We start from the raw sequence: 25764 nt of genomic DNA, 5'->3' as shown, positions 1-25764 counted from the left end.
AATCCTTATTAACACGGTGAGATAGATTTATAATTAAATCTCTTTCTTAAGTAATCCTTACTAACACGGTGAGATAGAGAGGAAATACTAGTATAGTTACTACAGAACCTTCTCTACCTCTTGCTAAATCATCACTTCCTCATTCTTGTTAGTTGCCATGTGTATATGTATGTGTGTATAGTTACAGTAAATTCAAGTTGTAACCGGCAAGGCGGTTTAGTAGAAACGAGCTAGCGGGTTGTGGACGAAATTTTGCTGGCGTTGACGGTAGGGTTTATGTGGTTGTAGTAAATGTTTAATTTAATCGGTGACGATGAAAACACCACTTCGTGTGAACTGTGAAATCATTGCCAACGTCGTCCATCAGCTAGCACTATTCATTGCTTAGACAATTCAACTCCATTTTCCACAGTACGTCTCAGTACGCATTCCTGTCAACGTAGCACCTTAAATTCTTAATCAAATCACACACGCTTACACGTATATATGTATATGTATATGTATATGTATATGTATATGTATATGTATATAGATATATATTGTATATGTATATATGATAGTTTTGGGTGGGGTTGTTGACTTGGCTGAGCCGAAGGTGTCGTGTTTCTGACTCTAACTAAGCAACGGAGACCCCAACACCTCATTTGCTGAATTCAAAGATTGGAAAATGTGTTGCGAAGGGGCTCTAAGAGTCTTTGATTTAGTCAATCGTTAGGGTTGGGGTTTTGGGGTTTAATTCTATGATTAATTTGTAGTATTCTAAGAGTCAACAAAAAGATTAATTAGAAAAGTAGGAAAAAGAAAGTGGCCTTTACATGAATTTACTGTGTCAAATATGACGGTTTCAATAAGAGCATGTAAATTGCTTGCACAACAACCGAAATGACGAATCTGAAGAGATTATTCGCGTCTCGTTCTTCTTCTTCATCTCCTTCTGATTCTCCTCAGAAACAGGATGCCAAGGACAATGGTTTCTTCAATGGAAAATTGATGAACCGGAAGCTCACTAGACAGCGTAAGCTCCGGCATGCTAGCGACAACGAGCTTGGTTTGCAGCAGACTACTGATCGGTCACGTTCCTTGCCGGTTTCGCCGGGCTCGGAATTGCTGTCACCGGGAAATTTGGGTCATTGGTCAAGGTCAGCTGTACCACAACCCTTGCCACTCCCTGAATTGCATTTGATTTTCAAGCAGAATGATCGGTCAAACTTGTCATTGCCGAAAGAAGGTCCCAGCACAGGGGAGGCCGATGGCCGGGATGAGACCGGAGGGGTACCAATTCCATCAAGCACTGCCACCGGGAGGTACAAATTTTCTATCTAAATTGTCAAATAATGAACATATTCTTTGTGTACATGATATTTCAGCAATCATGTTAGGATTTTCTTTCCCCTAAATCATAAGTAGGTGTATGTTTTACAGTATACATGAATAACAGAATAAATTAGCATGTATTTGTACCTATGGATGCTTTCTCAAATATAATAATATGAATATTACTTGTTTTAATTTCTTCTCTAGTCTTGTTCTTGTGAATTCAATAGAAAAGAAAAAATAAATAAAATTGCAACTGGAGAATCCTATTTTTAAAGTCATGTAACTGCAATTAGGAGTGAGAATCCTATTTTTAATCATATAATGTAATTCTAACCCAAAAATATTACTAATACCGGTTCAAAATTAAAATTAGTGGGGAAACAAATTCTGTATTGTATGCAATTAAGCATGGCTAAGGTCCAGAAAGCTCAATGTAGTAGTATCAAGGTCATAATCAATAATATGAGTTTATTGTACTTTCTATCAGGCATTTCAGTTTTGCAGATTAGATATGTTGATCGATTGCTTATTCACAAATTCATTTATCTCACTTGAAGTAATTATTATAATTTCATTTATCTCACTTGAAGTAATTATTATAATTTTTTAAAATAACAACTTCTTTTTTAAAGGATTCTCCCAGTTGCTGCTTCTACAGATAATAAGAATGCATAAAGCATATAACATCTTAAACTTGGTCAAAAAGAAAAGTGGTTACAATCTTACCTATTCAAGCTCTATTATTATCTTCGATAAGTAATTCAAACTTTATTATATGGTTGTATAAAATGGAAATTACATCCAAATTGCGATTATACCTATTTTCAAATTAATCCAACTTATTGTCCTACATTCTTACCAGAATACTAATTAGGCTTCAATAGAAGCCCTTAAAAAAATGGTGAACAGAATTCTTACATTTCAAAATTTCATGTGCAAGTGCAACCTTTATATAATACGTATATACTAGTCCAATTTAAATCCTATTGTCATGGTTGTTGAAACTGAGATTTATGTTGGATAAATGAGGGGACTTGAGAATCAGATCTAGAATTGTAATTTTCTAGAAAATAAGAAATATTTTACTAAATAATATTTGTAATTCTTAAGAATTCTGATGTTAAAATTCATCAGAATGTATGTATTGTATTGTGTATATATATCTTTGTACAAATCACCTATATGTATATATAGGCAGCTGGAGTGCTCAGCAAGAGTGCTACAATGTCAACAAAGGAGGGCAGTGTAGGTGCGGTGGGTGTCAACATGGTAGATTGGTGTAGGTGCGGTGGAGGTGTGTCAATGTCAATGGCTCGAATAAGGAGATTGTCTAACAGCCCCCCTCAAACTCAAGATGGGTTATATGAAACCATCTTGTGTTTGGAAATAGGATCTCGAAAGCGGCATGGCGGAAGCGTTTTGGTGAAGACGTCTGCTAGTTGATCAAGAGAAGTGATGGATCGCAACTGTAAGACATTTTGAAGAAGGTGATGACGAACAAAAGTGGCAATCAATCTCAATGTGTTTGGTGTGCTCATGAAATACATCATTGTGTGCAATCTGAATTGCGCTCCTATTATCACAATAAATAGGTGTGGTCATAGTTGAAGAAACTCCCATGAAGAAGCCGTCGGAACCACAGGAACTCAGAAGTTGTATCAGCAAGTGCTCTGTACTCAGCTTCTGTGCTAAAGCAAGCCACACCAGTCTTATTTCTTGCTGCGCGAAGAGATGAGTGAATCATTGAGAAAGATGCAAAGACCTGTAGTAGAACGACGATCTGTTAAGTCTGCTGCCCAATCAGTATAAGCACGAACAGGGCAGAGCCAGGATTTCAATTCAGGGAGCGCATGGTTAAGGAAAGAAGAAGAAGAAGAATTTGAAGAAGTAGAAGGGAAAAATAAAAAATAAAAAAAGGAAGAAAAAAAATGTCAAAACCTACAAGGAAAAAAATTTGACTTTAATTTAAGAAGGAAAATTTAACTTTTTAAAGGATTTTAAAGAGTAGAAGAGAAAAGAATGAGAAAATAAATAGGTAATTTTAGAAACTAATAATTTTAGGTAGGGCATTATATTAAAATTTTCATATGTATATATATATATATATATATATATATATATATGTAAAAATAAAAATTATCATATATATTTAATTGGCGGCCCCAGGCCAAGGTGGCAAGTGCCCCCCGGGCATACACTGGCTGAGCACGAAGTACAAGAGGCGACTGACGAGAGAAATGAAGTCCATGAAACATAGTACCCTTGAGATCTTGGCCTCTATGTCAGTTAGATGTCAAGAATGCCTTTTTCAATGGTGATTTGCAAGAGGAGGTGTATATGGTTCCCCTCCGGGCTTTCATTTTCCTTCTTATTCCGGTATGGTCTGTCGTTTTTGTCGCTCCCTGTATGGCCTCAAGCAGTCTCCTCGAGCTTGGTCTGATCGCTTTGGCACTGCCATGCTCAAGTTTGGTTTCCATCAGAGTGCAGTTGATCACACCTTATTCTTACGTCATTCAGGCGGTAAAACAGTTGCTCTTATTGTGTATGTTGGTGATATTATTCTTACCGGAAATGATACTGCCGAAATTACTGAGGTTAAGAGCTATCTTGACCGTTAGTTTGAGATTAAGGATCTTGGTCCCCTTTGGTACTTCTTGGGCATTGAGGTGGCTCGCTCCAAGGCTGGTATTTTCGTCTCTCAATGCAAGTATGTTCTTGACTTGCTTTCTACTGCTGGTCAGCTTAGCACTTGTTCTGTTGATACTTCGATTGAGCAGAATTATCGGTTGGCTGATTCTGCGGGGGAATTGTTGTAGGACGTTGGTTAGTATCAACGACTTGTTGGGAAGCTCATCTATTTATCCATGAATCGACCTGACATTGCTTATGCCATGAGTGTCATGAGTCAATTCATGCACTCTCCTCATACCCCTGTCCTTGATGCAGCTATTCAGATCCTTCGCTATTTAAAAGGGTGTCCGGGCCGTGGTATTTTGTTTGCCAATCATGGTCACTTACGTGTTGAGGCTTGGATATATGCTAATTATGCAGGATCCGTTTCAGATAGGAGATCAACTTCGGGCTATTGTATCACTATTGGTGGCAACTTGGTTACTTGGCACAATAAGAAGCAGGATGTTGTCTTTCGATTTAGTGCAGAGGCAGAGTATAGGGTTATGGCTCTTGGGGTAATTGAGTTGCTATAGCTGAAAACCTTGATGACAGACTTGTGCCTTCTAGTGTCGCTTCCATTCTCACTTTACTGCGATAACAAGTCTGCCATTAGCATAGTAGCAAATCCTGTTTAGCATGACAGGACTAAGCATATAGTGGTGGACCGTCACTTTATTTGAGAGAAGATCATCTTTGATCAAATTTGCATTCCATTTGTCACAAACTCTCAGCAGCTTGCAGACATTCTTACAAAGGGCGTCAGCAATATTGTGTTTGAGAATGCATTGTCCAAATTGGGTGTTTCAGGTATCTATGTACTAACTTGAGGGGGAGTGTTAGCAAATATGATAGCCACGATTTATGGAATGACTTACCATATTAGTAGAGATTTGATCATGCTATAGAATCTGCCATATGCTATAGAATATGCTGTGATTTGATTTTATTTCTTTTCTTGTAATATGAGCATGTGCTCTTTTTTATCTATAAATACTAGAGCTGTGAATGAGAGATTTATCTCATTCAAGCCTTTACACAATTCTCTCCTTTGTCTTCTTTTTATATTTCTTTTGAGCCCGACCAAACCATCTCATCCATCCCATCTTCCTCTATACAATAATGCTAAGATCGTAGGATCATGGGACCGAATAGTATTATTGGGATCTTAACAAGCAATAATTAACATGCCGTACATCAACATACGTGTGCGCGGTGCACATAATATATGCAGTATAACAAATTATGCATGGCAAATAATTCATGAATATCATAGTCAAGAATTAAAAGAAAGTACCATTCATTAATTGCAGCTGCAAAACAAAATTTAACTAACACTAACCAAATAATTCAAAAAAATTGTTAAATTGTGTATGTCAATATAAGTAAACAGCTAAAAATTAGTTTTCAAGTTATGCCCTGAACATTATTAATTGATAAATGTGTTTCCTTTTAAGCTTAGTTACTACTTGCTGCAACCTCTTGAAATTTAATATCATAAGATGTTGGTACCCTTATCAAACAGGCCAACGTGCATAAATAGTGATGCTATTCCTCATATGGAATGGTGTGATTACTATTTTGCTCTTTTAAGGCAAATCTTTAATATTCATTTAGGAGTTGCTCCACCTCTGGAGATCAGTGTTCGCTGCCTAAGTAACACCAGTTCCAAATTTTGGGCTTGTGTATCCCTTTTTAGATGGTTTTAAATTGTGAAAGTATAAGATCGGTCAAGTAAATAGGAATTGACAACTTCAAAATCGTTACTGAACAAGCATCATATGGTGAAAAGATCTGAATTTCAAAATCCGGAGTTATTAGTTTTTAAAGTCAGGCATTTTCCAAATTCTTGGGTTCTTTGACAAATTGACGTGTATGGTTAGCATATAGCATGTTGTGCTATAGGTTCTTCTTGTTTTCTAATTTCATTTTTTTCCTTTTGCTGCTTATGGATCCTTGTAGTTCCAACTGAAAAAATAGGAAAAAATAAAGTAGTGCTGATTTTCCATAATAAATATGTAGTATGTTTAAATAATGCAGCTACTTTGCTCATCAAAATATCAGGAAGACCACAGTCCATGTTGCCGCAGAATCATCCAGGTTTCCTAATTATCGCCGTAGGGGGTTTCGTCAAGATCTAAATGTTGATAGTGTTGATCAAAACTGCAGGCTGAATTTTCCTGCTAGGAGTGCTCCAACCAGTAGTTTCTCAAGTCCTACTCTTAGTCCAAAAAGATTTAGTCCAATGTCCACCCATTACCCCTTCCACCAGGAGTTGCAAAGCCATCATCTTCATCTAACATCCGCCAAATTATAGAAAAGCCAGATGTATCATCGATCAAAAGTCAATGGCAAAAGGGAAATCCGGAGTTAGTAGTTTTTAAAGTCAGGCATTTACCAAATTCTTGGGTTCTTTGACAAATTGTCGTGTATGCTTAGCATATAGCATGTTGTGCTATAGGCTCTTCTTAGTTTCTAAATTCATTTTTTTCCTTTTGCTGCTTATGGATCCTTGTAGTTCCAACTGAAAAAAAGGAAAAAAATAAAGTAGTGCTGATTTTCCATAATAAATTTATTTAGTATGTTTAAATAATGCAGCTACTTTGCTCATCAAAATATCAGGAAGACCACAGTCCCTGTTGCCGCAGAATCATCCAGGTTTCCTACTTATCGCCGTAGGGGGTTCCGTCAAGATCTAAATGTTGATAGTGTTGATCAAAACTTCAGACTGAATTTTCCTGCCAGGAGTGCTCCAACCAGTGGTTTCACCAGTCCTACTCTTAGTCCAAAAAGATTTAGTACAGTGGACGTCCATTCTACTTTCATGGTTCGTCAAGAATTTCAGGTTTCGTCTGCTTTAGAGGCTCCAGTTGTGGATTCTCTTGCAGGTTATTCTCAAATGATGTCAGCAAGAATAATGCGTAGCCCTGATCAATCTCCACTTCATAGCCCCACAATACAAACTCACTGCCATGATACCAGAAGTCCTACTGGCCTTGCGCTACATTCGTATCATAAATCACTCCCAGAAAGTTCTTCGGCATGGGCTGAAAGTAATATTCATGCCAATGTCCACCCATTACCCCTTCCACCAGTAGTTGCAAAACCATCATCTTCATCTAACATCCGCCAAACTATAGAAAAGCCAGATGTATCATCGATCAAAAGTCAATGGCAAAAGGGAAAACTCATTGGACGGGGTACATTTGGTACCGTTTATATAGCAACCAACCGGTATGCAACATAAACTGAAGCTTTCTTATTTTTTATTTCTGTTGCAAAGAACATCACTCTTGTTTTCTTTGACAGTGAAACTGGAGCTTCATGTGCAATGAAAGAAGTTGATCTGATACCTGATGACCCTAAACCTGCGGAATGTATAAAGCAGTTGGAGCAGGTTTTTCTTCAGAGTCCCTCACATATTGTTGTACAGTAATATAGTTGTGTGTTTCCATGGGTATCTATTCTCTGTGGTTTCTTAAAACAAATACAAATAGTGGCAGGGGGAAAAATGAGTCTTTTTAAGGTTGTGAATTATTGAAGTTTCTGATATTGTTCTTCGGGTGCTTGTCAAACTCACTTAAGCAATTATCATTTGATGTTCCATTGAAGTCATATGGTCCTAAAAGTTTCTTTCCTCAATGTCTGATAACCTTTTGTGATGTTTGTGGCCCGAATTTGGTTCTGGGTCGTGCTGCGACTTACTTTCGACCCGACAACCCGTTTCCGCTTGCAGGTCGGGGACCCTCTCTTGTAGCCCAATATATAAGGGCGTTTAGGGTTTGGAGTGGGACATTGAAAGAAACTGAAAATCGTAGAAAAGAGAGTGAGAGCTAAAGCTAGGGTTTGGGGGCTGAAACTTGTAACTTCTTGATTTCGCATAGTGAAACCATTCGCTGGATCTTCACCGTGGACGTAGACATTACTTGTGTCGAACCATGCTAAATCGTCGTGTCTTGTGTGGTGCTTGTTTTTGTCGTGTTTCGTGATTATTTCTTCGTTCGTGGTTGTTTGTCGTAACATCTTTTATGTGTAGCCAGATTTTTTAACTGTTTAATGATTTTTTTTTTTTTTTTTCTTTCCCAGTTGTAACTCACTTACCCACTTTTGTCCCTAATGGGACTTGAACTCTCGACCTTCCACTCAAGAAGGTAGAGGAGTTAGAGGGGATCTATATTTGATCTATCATAAAATGAAAAGAAAAGAGATCCAGAATTGATGTTTGAAGCAATTGAAAATGGTCATAATTGTTAGGATATTGAGTCATGTGTTGGCAAAATCCTACGCAAAACTAGGGTTAACAAAATATCTAGAGTCAGTTAGTCTATAACCAAAGAAGAATCTAGGGTATGGTTTTTCATAATTTATAGAATTTATATATTTTTGGGGGGGGGGAGAGAGAGCTTTGAATATCAACCTCGGGTTTTCATAGAACATCATACTCTATGTTATTGAGTGAATAAAAGCAAGAAGAAAATTAGGGAATCATTAAGCAACCAACAAACTAGGTGTTCTTTTGAAGATCAACAAATTGAACAAACCATGGAGAGCACGCTTGTGGGTGAGCGACTTTGTTGATTGCCGTTAATAGAGTCCAAGGAGGAATATTTGGTGGCTTTTGCATCAGAGGTAACTAGGTGATTATGAGGAGTAGAGTCTGGTACCTAGGGTTGTAATACCTTTCTCTATAGTGAATTGTTTGTGTTTGGACTGAGGCCTTTTCCCTTTCCAGGATTTTTACTCAAAACATTGTTATCTCTGTTTTTTTTTTTTTTTTCTTCTGCTTTTATGTGTTTGTATTCGTGATTGAGACATGTGGATAACTAAACAAACGAAAAGTGGAATTCATTATAAACTAAAATTTTGAAAGTTAGTTATTCACGAGTAGTATCCATGTAAAAGCTATACCAGCACCAGTATATTCTTCTAAATCCTGAAAGGGAAATTCCTAGAATTTCTCCTTCATGTGACTATTTATTCTAGTCTAATCCATTCCTTCTTGATTGAAAGGAATTTCTATAGATCCTATGAACAAAGTAAATAGGACAAATGGAAGCAGAGGGAATTACGTTGTGTTGTCTGACTCATAAGAATATGCAAAAGTGTTCTTTTTGCAAAATTTAGTAATAGTAATAAGACCTTCTCAGCCTCCCTATAGGTCTAAATTGAACCGTTTGTGCCCTAATGTATCAGAGCCTAGGGTGCTTGCCTGTTTCCTTAATAATCACTTAGCATTTGAACACTACATGTAGAGGACGACAATATAACTATCACAATTCAAGTCTAAATGGTCACTAAAAGTAACCATTTTCGATACTTAGGGTCCATGATACAACAAGATGGAGAGGTAGACGACGATGTAATCATCAAGATTAGAGCAGGGTGGAGAAAATGGAGACAACCTAGTGACATTCTATGTAATAAATGAATACCAAATAAGTTAAAAAGGAAAATTTTATAGGTTGGTAATTAGGCCAACTATATTATATGGAGTGGAATGTTGAGCGTTAAAAAAAGACAAGAACAAAATATGCATGTAGCTTAAATGAGAAAATGAAGATGGATGAGAGGAGCAACTAGGAAAGATAGGACTAATAATTAACGTGTGAGGGGAAAAGCAGGAGTGGCTCTATTAGTGACAAAATAAGAGAGAATTGATTTAGCCATTTAGGGGGTATGGTCATATACAATGGAAACTCATGAATGGATCGGTAAGAAAGGGTAGATTTATGTGCATAGAAGGTAAGGTACAAAGAGACTGACTAAAACTCGTGTGATGAAATAATTAGAAATGATTTAAAAAAGATTAAATATAATAGGAGATATGGCTTGTAATAGGAAAGAATGGAAAAGAGAATTCATGTGGCAGACTCCATTCATATGGGAACAAGGCAAAGATGATGATTTGATCACTCCCAAGGCAATCTATCTCCATGGATCCTATTTCTTGAACTTCGCAGAATTGTTGGTGTTCAAGTATCTGATGAATAACATTTTTAAAAAATTCCTAGATCTGATGCTTTAAACGAAACTATTTCCAGCTTCTGTAAAATGCTAGATCATCCAATAAATATAACTACATATATTTTTCGATTAACAGTATGAATCAAACTATAACCCACCCCTACCTTTTAGATGCCATGCTACTACTTAACCATTTACTTCAATAACTTAGGCTTAATTGCACCATAGTTCTATGTTTAGATATTACGCTCTTTGCCATTCTTCCATTTTCTGTAAACATAGAAATGAAAAAGGGGCAATTTGCATGGAGAGAAACCAAAAAGAGCTTTTCTGAGAGCTAATTGGAGTTTGTACAGACGTTCCACACACAACAATCATGGCCAAGTATATAGCTAATGTGATGTAGGACTGTTTGGATTCAAATTATATTAATTTTTGGTATTTAATATTTTTTAGAAATTATGTTTTTTATTTTAAATTTTTTTTCCTAATTTTTGGAGAAAGTTTTGTTATGAGCCGTTTCCTTGTGCTGCTAGTTTCCTTTTTCTGATAGTTTTTCTTACTGTGTTAGGGTTCTTTTATTATAAATACATGTACTGTAGAAGGCAGATCATTTCATCCAACTATCTGTAATATATCAAATTGCTCCGCAATTTTCTCTTATCTCGGTTGATTAAAAATTGTTCTTTATTCTTTGCGAACATTCATAGCTTCCACTCCGTCAGTTGGTATCAGAGCCTTGTTTTACCCTAGTCTATGGTGATTGATTGTTCTGGTAGCAACCACTTTGGCGACGATCGCAGATTGTAGGTCCCTTGGGCAGCCATGCATACTAAAAACGACGGATTGATCAATGGTGTAGACAAATTGCTGGTTTTGGAATTGGTGGCAACAAGGTTTATGGCCCTTTTTGGGATCATGCTGACGATGTTCCTCGCAGCCAACCGAACATGGATTATGTTCCCCTATATCCACGTAGGCCTCTAGTTTATACGGATTATTCCGTTGACGAGGAGTTTGGATTCAAAGGAGTTGCATTGAATCAGCGTGATCGAGATAGGCGTGATAGAAACTGTGGATATCTAGACAATCGTGAGTTTTAGGCAACACTTGATCGACTCAGTTTCAATGGACGTTTTAATGTTGAAGATTTCTTGGACTGACTTGATGAAGTTGAGCACTTTTTTGAGTATTTTGATATACCCGAAAACAAGTAGGTTCCACTTTTAGCATTAAAACTTAGAAAGGCGCTTTATATTGTTGGGAAGTGACATAGATAAACTGAAGATGGCAGGAAAATAGCCTGTTCGATTGTGGTACGTGATGAAGAAGTTATTGATGGCTAGATTCTTACCACCAGATTATGAGCAGAAGTTGTACACCAGTATCAGAATTGTAGGAAAGAGGGTCCGTCCGTCAACGAGTACACAAAGGAGTGATAATTTTGTAGAAGCAACCAATAATTCTCAAGAAATTGATAATCAAAATTATGGTGCCTCACCCCTTGTAGTTGAAGATGATAAAGTTGCCCAATCACAACAGATGCACCTGAGAATGAGAATGCTCTAATATAACTTCAGTGACCCGCTTTGAGGACATAACTGATTGTTTGAGAGTAGACTTGGAATATTATGGTGACAAGGATGATATTGAGCTGTGCAGTGTGGGGCTTGGAGACACTTACTGGCCAAGTACTGAGGTGGACCCATGTTTGAAGGATAAGGAAATACAAGTTGGAAGAGCTTCAACACATTATTACATGTGCTCAGGGTGGTGTAGTTAGTGCCCAAAACGAGAATGATGTCCAATTTCTAGTAGATAAAGCTCATGAGCTAGGTCAGCTTCTTTTCATGCATACTGTGCGTAGCCATGCCCCAAATAATATCTTGTACAATGTGCACATGTTTGGTGAAGCTGAAACCCATTACCTCCATTATGGATCACGAGGTTGTCATTGGCTATGGGATTCAAGCCTATTCAACTATGGACTGTGGGCAGTACTATGGTTTCTTCTTTCAAGTGCAATACATGAGCTGAATGACTACCAGTTTAATGGATTTAGAATTGATGATGTCACCTTAATGGTGTATACTCACCATGGATTGCAGGTGGCATCCACTGGAAACTACAATGGGAATGTTGGATATGAAATTCATGTAAATGTTGTTGCTGAAGATTATCATAAAAAGTTTGAGGAAAGAAAAAATAAATGTGCAAAAAATATGACGCAAGATTATGAAGCAATAACATTAAGTCCTCAATGGTATAAAATATTGTTTATACTTATATATGATGTACTGCGTTATTCACAGGTAAACACGAGGACGAGTTCTTTTGAAGTGGAGGGGACTGATGTAGTACAGTTTGGATTCCAATTATATTAATTTTCGGAATTTAGTATTTTTTAGAAATTAGGTTTCTTATTTTATTATTTTTTTTAGTGAAAGTTTAATTTTGAGCAGTTTCCTTGAGCTGCTAGCGCTTCCTTATGGCTTTAGTTTCCTTTTGCTTATAGTTTTCCTTACAGTGTTCGGGTTCTTTTATTATAAATACATGTACTGCAGAGAGTAGATCATTCATTCAATTATCAATGATATATTAGATTGCTCTGCAATCTTCTCTTAAGTTTGTGGATTCAAAGTTGTTCTTTGTGAACATTCATAGCTTCCGCTCTGTCATAAAGAGTGTTTCCTAATTCTCTAATTGGTAGGATGGGTGGACTATGAGAAAGGGTAAGAGGGAGGGTAATGTCAGAGAGATGGTAAAGGATTTCGTAAGGAGATGATACTGTGTTTCCTTTGGTTGCTTGTTTGAGCTAGAAAGAAAGGAGTGCTACATATTTTACGATTTTACGATCATGTATTAGTACAAGGGCTTAGTTTGAAGGACGTGTAAAATGTTCTTTCTTAACTTCCTTCTTGTCATTTACTTTTTGGTGGAAAGAAAATGATGGGCTGGAGGGATGTAATTCCCCTTTCCCTTTCCCTTTCCCCTTTCCCTTTCCCTTTCCCCTTTCCCCTTTCCCCTTTCCTTCACTTTTCCTTCCTATCAGACGATAGAAGGTCCACTTTCTCCTTGCTTTTCCATACCTTCCAATCTTCTGTCATACCTAACAGAGCCGAAGACCACTTCCTAGATAATTGATTTTTCTGACTTTCTGGGAAAAAGAAAAAAAAAAAAAATTTTGAAACAATTCTTTCACTGTGTGTGCTTCTCTGCTATACGGAATTATCAGCATACAGAAAACCTTCTATGGTTAGCATTTATCAGGATACAGTTTCTCAAACTTGTCTTATTTTTAAACTCTTTTTTGTTCTCATTCTTTCTTTTGTTTCAGGAAATCAAAGTTCTCCGGCAGCTAAAGCATCCAAATATTGTGCAGTATTATGGTAGTGAAATTGTAAGTAATTCTTCGATTATCTTGTGTCAGCCAGATTTCTCTCAAATATGCAAATTGAAGAGCACTGCTTTCTGTGCAGGTTGAGGATCGTTTTTGCATATTGTTGGAGTATGTTTATCCAGGATCAATCAACAAATATATCTGTGAAAATCGTGGGGCTGTTACAGAATCTGTAGTTCGCAATTTCACCCGCCATATTCTCTCAGGGCTGGCTTATTTGCATAGCAAAAAAATAGTACACAGGTGACTGATATATTTATGAGAGTGGATAATCTTAAGTTACAGTTGGACATCTTTTTTAACAATCACATCGTAGTGCGTATAATTCTATGCCTTAGCATATGATAGACAATGTCAATATGTTGAGAAAAATGAATTTATTCAATGGGCATGTTTCGAAAATGTAATAGATACTTACCAGCATCTTTTACTTTCATGATTGAGAAAAGTACATAGCTTGAATAGACTGACGTCTGTCTTGGTGATTAGGAATGGTTTATGATGTAAGGTTTTGATGATTTTGTTAAATAGGGACATCAAGGGGGCAAATTTGCTTGTCGATACATCTGGTGTTGTCAAGCTTGCTGACTTCGGGTTGGCAAAACATGTGAGATTTGAAAGTCTTTTAACAACTACCAATTTAATTAAATATATTCTTATGATATTAATTTAGTTTAATGCATGAAGGTTTGATTTCTTTCTCTCTCTTTTCTTCTTGTTGTACTAATGTGTATTTTCTTTTTCACATATATCTTTTTCTGGGAAACATTTTTAGCATACCTAGTGAATGACTATAACAACATTGTTATAGCAGCATTCTTCTTATGTTGAGGAATTCTTATGATATTGATTTAGTTTTATCTTATGAAGATTCCAAGTGTTTAAACTCTTGCTTTTGATGGAAAATTCTGTGTCTTAATAAGAAAACTTGAACAAATCAAAACATATAATTGGACTTTCTTTAATAAGGGAATGAGAGAAAATCTTATTTCATTGGTGTTACCAAAAGGAAAATGTCTCTTAAACCTTTTCTTTTAGGTTTTGATTGGTTTGCTGATTTAGTGAAGGAGGAGGAATAGGAAAAAGGAAGGGACAATGATTATCCTTATTTACTCTCTCATGCTAATATGAGATTAAAAGTTCATAATTCCTCAAAAACGGTTGGAATCAAGTAAAAGGAAAAGGGAAATGAGATCTAAAATTAAATATTTCTCCCTCACTTTCCTCATGTTTATTTCCTTGCTATGGTCAGTGGAAACTAAATAAGAGAAAAGGAATTCCTTTGTGCTGTGTTTCCTTTTTTTCACTAAATTCGCAAACCAGATGTACCTTTGTGGTAAATATTGCAGTTATGTTCAAATAAAATGGTATTTCTTTTGGAAAAACCTGAAACAGTAAACAGCTGAAAAATATATGAATAGCACGGTTGTATCACTGGTACAGTCAAGATGTGATATATATATCACTAACATGGATTAACTTATTGTAGAATGGAATGCTTTGGATAGTGTATGATGTTGGCAGCTATATGGATTCGTGGAAGAACGTTTTTTCTATTATCGTGTGATTTTATATATTTAAAATGTTCCAGTGATATTATAAAAAAATAAAAAATATATTTAATAAGGTATGAACTATGTGAGTTTGTGTGTGAGTAAAGGATCAAAAAAGATGCTGTTGGAGAGCAGACAGTTTTTTTTTTTTTTTTTTATCCGTTCCTATTCTCCTTTCTAGAAAGCGAGTTTAGTGGTGGATGAGATATGAGATCAGAACGACCAATACATATTATTATGTAAAAAGTTGCACTTCAAACATAGAAACATGCTGTGCGTATAGCTGTGACAACGTTCCTATGTATATATCATCAACTGAAAAAGGCTTCATCATCAGAACTTAGCATCTAAACCATATAGATGGAGTTATTTTTGGTCACTCACTCATTTAGAGAGAGAGAGAGAGAGAGAGAGAGAGAGGTTTGGTCATTTACATTAAAACTATGCATGACAGAGTTTACATAACTGGTGTTACTATCCACTCCAAGGTTAGTGGATTACATTCTGAGAGGAATACCTTGAGATTGTGATTGAAAGCCTTTATGTGTGTGTGTGTGTGTGTATACTTATATAGATATATTTATTATTGTTACTCATTTGTGCACTTCTGACATTTCATCTCCACTACTTCCCTCTTGCCCTAATTTCACAGCTCTTGTTTGTATTCAGCTTACAGGACATTTCACTGATCTTTCTCTGAAGGGTAGCCCACACTGGATGGCTCCAGAGGTATCTAACATTGCATAGGATAAGTTTACATATGGCTTGTGGTTTTCATTCTTGACACATTTTTTCTTTGGGCGGTTGGAATTGGGGCACAGGTCTTGCAGGCTGTGATGCGGAAAGATACCAATCCTGAGCTTGCTTATGCTGTTGACATATGGAGCTTGGGCTGCACAGTCATTGAGATGCTGGATGGAAAACCTCCTTGGAGTGAGTTAAATGGGGTAAGCATGTGGCTTTATTCATTGCTTTTAGATTTTTGTTTTCATGTCCATTGTTTTGTATTTCTGTGAGATTCGTCCTCCAGGAGATAAACGTACTTCGTACAGAATTATTCTGTTTAGGATATTACTAGTGCTTGATCTATGGATTTTCCTTTATGAAATTAATTTGTAATTCCTTTCATAAGAAGAGAAGCTTTGAACTTGTAGGGGCATTTTGCTAAAGCAAAAAAAAGGCTGGAACTCATATGTATTTGAGAGAGTATAAATTATATAGGGCATAGAAATAAGAGAAGTTTGAAGAAAGGGTTCTTTTGGAGAAAGCCTATGATAGGGTACCTAGAGACCTAATATGGAGGGTTTTAGAAAAGGAAGGAGTCACAAAGGGATTCATTGACACAATAAATGACATATATGATGGTTGTGTGATTATAGTTAGAATGCCTATAGGGGAAACAAGTAAATTCCCAATTACTGTAGGCTTACACCAAGGGTCATCATTAAGTCCATACCTTTTTGGCTTGGTTATGGATGAGCTGACAAGACACATCCAAGATGAGATTATGTGGTGTATATTATTTGCCAATGATATTGTTTTTGTTGATGAGACTAGAGAATGATTTAATGCTATTGGGAGGAAATATAGGGATTTGATTTGTATTGGGAGTATCTTTAGGGATTGGATATGATCTGATCTTAATTTGATTTTATATGATATAATTTTCATCATGTGCCTGTTAGAGGCATAGGATCTGTGATTTGATTTACTTTCCACTTATACAATATTCAGTCTGTAATATAAATTAGGAGTATGGCTAATGAGAATTTGTGACTTACAAGAGCCTTTTACATTTAACTTGGTATCAGAGCCAAGAACACGTCACACACTCCACTGCTTGATCTTTACTTCATCTTCTCTTGGTTTATCCTCTCCTCTTTTTGTGTTCTTTAAATTTTTCAGTCACCAACCACTAAACCACACCCAAGCAAACCAAACCCCTTCGGGGGTATTTCTTCTTCCCTCCATCACTTCATGTGGTAGAGGGGTCTCTCTCTATACCAATGACTGGCTCGGTCGTTATGTGTTGTTGACGAATCGTCCATCCTATTTTCATTCTCTGCCGACTTCCACAAGGTCAATACATGTTGTAGACAAATTGTACGGCCGAGTTTCACTCTTGCAGATAGAGTTGCTCATTTGGAAGACTTCTCCAGCCCTTGTGACTTGCAGACAGCAGTATTTACAATTTCAATTCGGTACGAATCTGCGATTTGATTCTATATCATCACAATATGAGAAATGGAATCTGTTCAGACTAAGGATAACGCATCCTATGGGCATAGTTCCCAAGCCCAAAGGATTACTACAGTTTTATTAAATGGGAAAAATTTTCTGTCTTGGTCAAGATCAGTGAGACTTTATTTAGGGAGTCGGGGTAAAACTGGATATTTATTGGGCACTATTAAAAAACCAGCACCTGTTGAACCAACATTTACTTTTTTTCTTTTTCTTTTTTTCCTAGTTGGTACTCACACACACTTGTCTCTTCTGAGACTTGAACTCTTGACCTCCCTCTGGAAAGTAAGAGGCTGATACCGCTAGACCATTGGCCCGTTGGTGTTGAACCCACATTTACACAATGGGACATTGATAATTGTACCATTCTTAGGTGGTGGTTATTCAATTCTATAGAGCAATGTATTTATAATATGTTTATATATCATGAAACTGTACACACCTTATGGATTGCTCTCACTAAGACTTATGCTCATGCTCATGCTCGTAATGAAGCCCGGATCTATGAGTTGCATCGAGATATCTCACGAGCTATCTAAGATGATTTAAAGCTATCAGTTGCAGATTACGTTGTCGTCCTTCAGTCATGTTGGGAGGAACTTGCTCACTATGAGTCCCTTGGTGATATCTCAGCAGAGGTTGCAGGTATTATTAAGGTTAGACACGATCGCCATTAGATTTATCAGTTTCTTATAGGACTCCGTCCAGAATTTGAGGCACTTCGTACTCAAATTTTGAATACTACACCTCTACCCTCTCTTTTTGGGGCTTTTGCTGTTATTGATGGGGAAGATCGTCAACGTCAGGTTACACCTTCGATGGCTCCTGCTACACTTCTTGCACCTGACATTGATTAGATGGCATTAATCGCTTCTTTTAGACCATCTTGTACTCGTAGCCATGGCCGTGGTAGTAATCGTGGACGGGGGAGTTCTACTATGTGCACACTGTGGAAAAACTGGTCGTGCTAAGGATAGGTGCTTCCAGCTCTACCCACACCTTAGATCTAGCAGCACTACAACTTCTTCTGCTGTTGCTATTGTCAAGTCCTTTGGTTACCATGAGCCACCTGCTCCTCCACCTGGATGTATTGATATGCATCAATTGCATACACAAATTGGGTCTATTATATGAGATCATTTATCACATGCATCTCTCCCTTCAGCGACATCTGCTGCAGCTCACTTGGGTACCACCCAGCTACATCAACTGCAGTTCACTTAGGTACCCCATCTGTAGTCCATGCCTCTTAGTTTGGTATTGTTCCTCTAACTTGGGTCATAGATTCTGGTGCTTCCAATCACATGACTGGTGAGTGTCGGTATTTTTCTGATATGGAAGCATCCTCCGGGCAGGTACACCTTGCTAATGATTCTTTTATACCGATCATTAGTAAGGGTACTGTCCTTTATCTCCAGATTTATCTTTATAGTTTGTTCTTCATATGCCTAACCTTTCCCTTAATTTATTATCTGTTAGTCGCTTAACTCGTTCCTTGGCCTGTTCAGTGACTTTCTTTCCCGGTCACTGTGTTTTTCAAGACCTAGCTACGAAGAGGATTTTTGGCAGGGGTTATGAGAGGGACGGGCTGTACATCTTTGGGACATCTCCAATTCTTGCACATGCTTACCATGGAAGGCATTCTTTTACGAACCAAACTCTTGATTTATGGCATGCTCGTCTAGGACATTCTAATTTTCAGTATTTATTATCTTTGTTTCCAGCATTACGAACGACTTGTAGAACCCATCAGTTTCGGTGCGTTGTGTGTGAGCTTTCTAAACACATACGCACCTTTTATATTTCACGCATGTGTCGTATTCCTTGTTTATTTGATTTATTCATTCTGATGTATGGGACCTTCCCCTGTTACTTCTTACTCTGGTCATAAATATTATGTGACGTACTTGGATTTATTTACTTAAGTCACGTTCTGAAGTATTGTCTACATTTATTTCTTTCTTACAAATTATTAAAACCCCGTTTAATACTATTGTTAAAATCATCCGGTCAGATAATGGGAGGGAATATATCTCTAATGATTTTCGGTCTTATCTTAATAAATTAGGGATTCTTCATCAGTTGACATACCTTTATACACCGGAACAGAATGGAGTGGCGGAACGTAAAAACCGTCATCTCATGAGTGTTGTTCGGTGTCTTTTACGTGGTATGCAGGTTCCTCAATCTTATTGGAATATGGTAGTTCTCACTGCAAGTTTTTTTATTAATCGAATCCCTAGTCAAACTTTAAGGGGTAAGGTTCCATTACATATTTTGCGACCAGACAACACCCTTTTCCCTATTACTTATATTTTGCGACCAGACATCCTACACGTATAAAGCTTGATGATAAAGCTATTCGTTGCATTTTTCTGGGTTATTCGACTATGTCGAAAGGATACTGTTTTTATAACCCTAGTACTTGTCGGATATATCATTTTATTGATGTCACTTTTTTTGAAGATGTTCCCTTCTTTGGCACATCTCTGTTGCAGGATCCGCCTTTTTCTACTCCATCAGTGACTTTCTCACCCCTGGCTCGGCCTGCGCCAGTTCTATCCTTAATATCTCCTCCTGTGGCTTACACTCGTCGCCCACGAGATCCCCCTCACGTTACCCTGCGACTGTCCTCTTGTGGTATAGGTAATCCTAACCTAGCTATTCCCGATTCTACTTCAGATCCTACCTTGCCTACTTCTATTATAGATACTGCATCGCCTACTTCTGATTCTGATTTGCCTATTGCTCTACACAAAGGTAGAAGGACTTGTGTGACTAATCATCTTATTGCCCAGTTTCTTTCTTATCGGGGACTTTTACACAATTACCGCGCCTACCTTGCTGCCACCTCGGCTATTTCCATCCCTCGAACTGTATTTGAGGATTTGCAAGACCAACGCTGGACAACAACCATGACTGCTGAGATGGATGCCTTGCAGAAAAATAAGACATGGGAGCTTGTTACTTTACCATAAGGAGACAGGATTGTGGGCTGTAAATGGGTATTTACAGTCAAATATAAACCAGATGGTATTGTTGATCGCTATAAAGCTAAGCTAGTTGCGAAGGTTTTACACAAACTCTGGGGAAGGACTTTAATGCCACTTTTGCTCCGTTCACCAAGCTGACTACTGTCCGCCGCCTTATTTACTTAGCGGCTTGCTACTCATGGCCTCTTCACCTGGCCTCTTCACCAGTTAGATGTGAAGAATGCCTTTCTTCATGGGGATTTGACAGAAGAAATTTATATCGATTCTCCTCCTTGTTTTCGGCTGTAGGGGGAGTATTCTGGGAAAGTGTGTCGCCTTCTAAAATGCTTATACAGACTGAAGCAGTAACCTCGGGCATGGTTTCACCGATTCAGTGATGTAGTTATTTCTATGGGTTTCACTCCATGTCACTCAAATCACACATGCTTCTTCCGTCGTAGTCCAGAAAATCGTTTTGCCATTATCTTAGTATATGTTGATGACATAATTGTCACAGGAAATGATGCATCTTTCATTGACAAGGTAAAAATAGACCTTGGGCATGCTTTTGAAGTTAAAGACTTAGGTCCTCTTTGATTTTTTCTTGGTATTGTGGTTGCACACTTTAGGCATGACATTTTGCTTTCTTGGCGGAAGTATACATTAGACCTCCTATTGGTATGCTTGGGTGTCGTCCTGCTTCCTCTCCTATTGATTCGACACATCGGCTTCATGCCGATCTGTAGACCTTCTTCTAGATCCGTGTGCTTATCAGTGCCTTGTTGGCCGCTTAATTTATCTAACAAACACTAGATCTGATCTCACATTTGCAGTTAGTGTTGTGAGTCAGTTCATGCATGCTCCTTGGACCTCACATTTAGATGCAGTATACCGAATTCTTCGGTACCTCAAGTCCTGCCCAGGACTTGGTCTATTATACAAATCCACACCACAGCCTATTATCTCATGCTACACCGATGCTGATTATGTTGGATCTCTGACTGACCGTCACTCTACTTCAGGTTTCTGTACTTTTCACGGGGGCAATTTAATTTCTTGGAAAAGTAAGAAACAAAGCGTTGTGTCTCGTTCTTCTGTGGAGGCGGAATACCGTGCCATGGCTCAGGGCACTTGTGAGATCCTTCCCTATTGACTGAGCTAGGATTCCCTGTATTTAGTTTATCAACTCTCTTCTGTGATAACCGGCTATTATGCTCGCATCTGACTCAGTTCTTCATGAGAGGACAAAGCATATTGAGGTTGATATTTACTTTCTAAGGGAGAAAGTCCGATGTGGAGTTATTATACTTCCTTCACTTGTAAAAAAATAAAAATAAAAATAAAAGTACTTCCTTCGTTTCTTCTACTAATCAGCTTGCTAATATGTTCACAAAGTCAGTAAGACAATCTGCTCTTCACTCTGGTATTGGCAGGCTGGGCTTAGTTGATATCTTTGTTCCAACTTGAGGAGTATTGGGAGAAAATATGGGGATTTGATCTATATTGGAAGTATCTTTAGGGATTGGATTTGATCTGATCTTAATTTGATTTGATTTTATATGATATTATTTTTATCATGTGCCTATTAAAGGCATAGGATCAGTGATTTGATTTACTTTCCACTTATATAATATTCAGTTTGTAATATAGGAGTATGGCTAATGAGAATTTGTCCCTTATAAGAGCCAATAAAACTGAATATATGAAGTGTAACTTTAGTAAATCTAGAAAGACAAATGAGGATGTAGTGAGGATTGAGAATCAAGATGTGCAAAAAATTGAATTTTTTTGTTATTTAGGCTCAATTATTCATAATGAGGAAAAAAATTGGAGATAACGTTAATCATAGAATCAAGGCAGGATGAGTTAAATGAAAGGCGTGTCCCCTTACGATTGAAAGGCGAGTTCTATCGAATGGCTATTACCACAGCCATACTTTATGGTACCGAATTTTGGGCAGCTAGGAAATGACATTTGCATCAAGTGAGTGGCAGGAATGCGAATGTTGAGATGGATGTGTGCCAAGACTAGAAATGATCGCATTTGGGAGAGGGTTGGAGTAGCACCAATTGGAGATAAAATGAGAGAAATTCGGTTAAGATGGTTTGGACATTTGCAAAGAAGGCCTTTAAATGCGCCGGTTAGAAAAAGAAATATACAATAGCATGTGGATGGACTGAGGCTATAGCCTTAAATAGAACAGAATGGAAATATAGGTTTCACGTAGCCAACCCCAAGTAATTGGGAAAAGGCTTGGTTGTTGAAGAAAGGAGTCTTTTGGACTGTAGTTCTTATTTTATGTTCTTCTGGATGTTCTCCAGCACTTGGTATAGACCCGTAAAGCATAAGATGTATCAGGTGGTACCAGTGAGGTTTTATTTACGTGTGTGTGTGTGACAAATTGCAAGTGAAATCTGCTTAAGATTGTTGGTGGAATGATAGTATGGATCTTGGGGAGCCGCGGAAGAAAGTTTAGTGTGTATGGATGTCTGTTGGAGAGAGTGTGGAGATTGGGGGTGGAATTCTTGTCTCAATCTCCTTTTTAGTTTTTCGTTTGAAAATTCTCTCTTGCAAGTACCCTCTTACCGGAATTCCTCTTTAATGTTTCATTATCCTCTTTTAACTTCTTGTGGGAAGATTTAGAACTATAAGTAGCCCAGGCTTAGGTTCGGACAATATGCTTTATTTGATTTCCAGTTTCAAGGTCAAACGAGGGCATGAGTAGGGGTGGCAAAATGGTTCGTGACCCATCAATTCGCCCATATCCGCCCGTTTTAAAATGGATTTGGGTTAACCATTTTAAAACACGGGTCAAAATGGGTACCCATATTCAACCCATTTTTAGAGGGTTAAACGGGGTACCCATGTTTCACCCATTTATATAAGAGACCCAAATTCACCTCTTCTCTCTCTCTCAAATTCTCTCACATGATCCCAGATTCTCTTTCTGCCTCTTCCACTCTCTCTCTCTATAAAATTCTCTCTCTGCCTCACCGTCTCTCTCTCTAAAATTCTCTCTAGGTGCAGCACTTCCATGCCCACCACATGCAGCCCAGCACCACCACGCACTCCGCACCGCACAACACTAAAATATTGTTGCAGTTGCTAATAGTATTACTTTAAAAGAGAGAACAGTTTCTAGAGAGAAAAGGTTATTGTCATGGTTTTATGATTGAAAGACGACTGGCATTAATTGATTCGTTTTAGAGGTAAAAATTCCATAGTGGTATTTTAGAAAGAAAAAAAAAAAGTATAGACACAACAGTTGTCTATAGAAAGATTAACAAATGTTTTCATATATATATATATATATATATTACCTGCATGCATGTCCAGTTATAAAATAAAATAATATAAATTTAAAGATTTTCCAAAATAAATTGAAGGATTTACGTTATCCATACATATTTTTACAAGCTTGTCCAAAATAATAACATTTATTTTTCCTAAAACGGATCGGTGGTCATGACGGGTTTGACTCTATGCATTTTGACCCAACCCATATTCAAGCGGATTGAATATGGGTCATTTAATCAGCCCATATTTTGACCCAGCCCAAATCTGTCCCAACTCACCCATTTGTCACCCCTAGGCATGAGGCATGAATGAAGAAAGAATTGAAATTGTTTGAACAAAGCTACAAATAAGTACACATTAGTTTTTTATTTCAAATATTGTATATCTAGATAAGTATATATCTATCCAAAATATATGCAATGGGATCTTTTTATTCTGCTCAATCCATAGTAAAAGATAAGAATGATGCCATGAGGTGTTTGGATGTCCTTTGGTATTTGAACATTTTCAAGGAGATGATGCTTCTGTTTTCTTGTAGCATTTAATTTTTAATCTGTAACTTTTTTTCTTGCCATAAAATATTTCCATTAGGAATAGGAAATCTTTCCACTGGTATCATTTTACCAAGTTGCGTGTCTAGATCCATGTCAAGCATAATGATTTGATTCAATTATTATTAAAAACTTTTTGGTTCATTCTCAACAAATCAATAACTCGATTTCAGTCTTCATAAAATAATTCCTTAGTCTTTTAGTTTTTCAGGATTGCTTCGAGATAATAAATGGCTGTGTTTTTCATTTACTTGATTACTTTAATTCACTTTAAAAAGTGGTGAATGATATGCTTTTCTTGAGTAGTAAGTACACGGAAAACATAATTCAATTTCAAAAAATTTCCAACTATCCCCTCAATCGATAGTTTCACAATTAGCTTTCAGAGTAGTACTACTGTGCATGTTCAGATTCCCTGAATTACTTTGCCCATTTTGTGGTATCCATTAGGTGCAAGCTATGTTCAACGTTTTGAATAAAACCCCACCTATACCTGAAACTTTATCATCAGAAGGAAAGGAATTCCTCCGGTGGTGTTTCCAGAGAAATCCTGCAGATCGGCCATCAGCAGTTTTGCTACTTGAGCATCCTTTCTTGCGAAATTCACATGATCAGAATGTTTCAGTTTGCGTGCAAGAATATTCTGGAATGAGATTAATGGTAAGTGTCAAATACCACTTATGGGTTGCAAGTTACAACCATGTATAAACCCTTCACTGTTACTAATACTTTTTTTTCTTTTCTGTTTTCTTACCCCCACACCTCCCCTCAAAATAACTGTGTGAAAATGACAATATATTGATATTTATTTTGTCTGTTTTTCCAGGAAACATCACATAGCCCAAGAGAGAGGACTAAAAATGTAAATGATATTATGTCAAACTCGCCTGGCACACTGAAAAGGCATGGAAAACTGCCATGTAACAGGTAGGATAATCCATTTGTCATTGTGTACCAGAAGACCTAGATTTGCATAAAATATTTTGACTAGTCTTTTGCTCTTGCATTACTATCATGCCTATCCTTATGCTAAGACGATTTGTTTCTTCCTCTAGTGAATCTTGTAAACAATCTTATCCTGAAACTACGGAGACCAAAGCAGCCTCCCGCCACTCTCCTCGTTCTACACTGGAAGTCCTTCCGAGTATATCATCACCAGAGTTAAACTGCTGTTCACATAATATCAGCCATTCTCCCAATGGTTCGAACAGCTTACTCGGAGCTGGAAGCAACTATCCTTATGCTTCTATAAGGACTCGCGGAAAGGAAATTCTACACCTTTGAATTGTGTTTATATGTTTGACTACAGATTGATAAGGAAGCAAACTCTCATGCACAGTATTGGCTAAAGAATTTGGTCGGAGTTCTCTTGTAGGCTGGTCATGTTGCCATCTGGGGACAATTCGGCCATGGGATTTCAGTTCACACTCCAATTCTGTGCTGTTGATGCTTCTTATGAAGTAACGGAGGCTCTTTCATCAGCAACCAAATTCAAACACTCGCTCTTTATGCTCTTCATGAAGAATTCAGGCTTAGGGAAAATGTAGTTGTTACTTATATCTTGCCCTAGCAAAGGCAGAAAATGGAAATTAGAAGAAAGATAATATTTCCAAATTTCTTCTAAAACATTAGTGGTGGAACTTAGATATAGTTGTGTAATTATTGAGGCTTCATTTCATTTCAATAGAAGCTCTCTTCTGACGGACTTTTTCATTAGGGTGTCTCTTTTCAAGAGAAACAAAACTATCATGGTGTTTCTGTTTGAAACTACTAATCAATGGCTGTCGTCATGCTGGTAA

The 25764-nt window shown here is 37.4% G+C and overlaps 1 protein-coding gene across 2 annotated transcripts; it reads left to right on the top strand.

The window, feature by feature from the left end:
- Positions 1-520: 520 nt before the first annotated feature.
- Positions 521-25764, top strand: LOC132275867 (mitogen-activated protein kinase kinase kinase 5-like). Of its 2 annotated transcripts, none has more exons than XM_059777036.1 (11): positions 521-1304; positions 6586-7221; positions 7297-7384; positions 13289-13351; positions 13431-13594; positions 13883-13958; positions 15574-15633; positions 15726-15851; positions 24416-24625; positions 24792-24892; positions 25021-25764. In XM_059777036.1, the coding sequence occupies exons 1-11, from the start codon at positions 883-885 to the stop codon at positions 25247-25249; spliced, it is 2175 nt and encodes a 724-aa protein (XP_059633019.1). In that variant the 5' UTR covers positions 521-882; the 3' UTR covers positions 25250-25764. The 2 variants fall into 2 exon arrangements, with proteins under 2 accessions (XP_059633019.1, XP_059633020.1); XM_059777037.1 differs by having other exon boundaries at positions 523-1304; positions 6610-7221.

Source organism: Cornus florida, unplaced genomic scaffold (assembly GCF_030987335.1).
Source record: "Cornus florida cultivar Cherokee Brave unplaced genomic scaffold, ASM3098733v1 CherokeeBrave_3.0.0_Hap2_Chr10, whole genome shotgun sequence".
Classification (NCBI taxonomy): Eukaryota; Viridiplantae; Streptophyta; class Magnoliopsida; order Cornales; family Cornaceae; genus Cornus; species Cornus florida.
The sequence above is the reverse complement of the archived record's forward strand: the minus strand, read 5'-3'. Positions and strand labels throughout refer to the sequence as shown.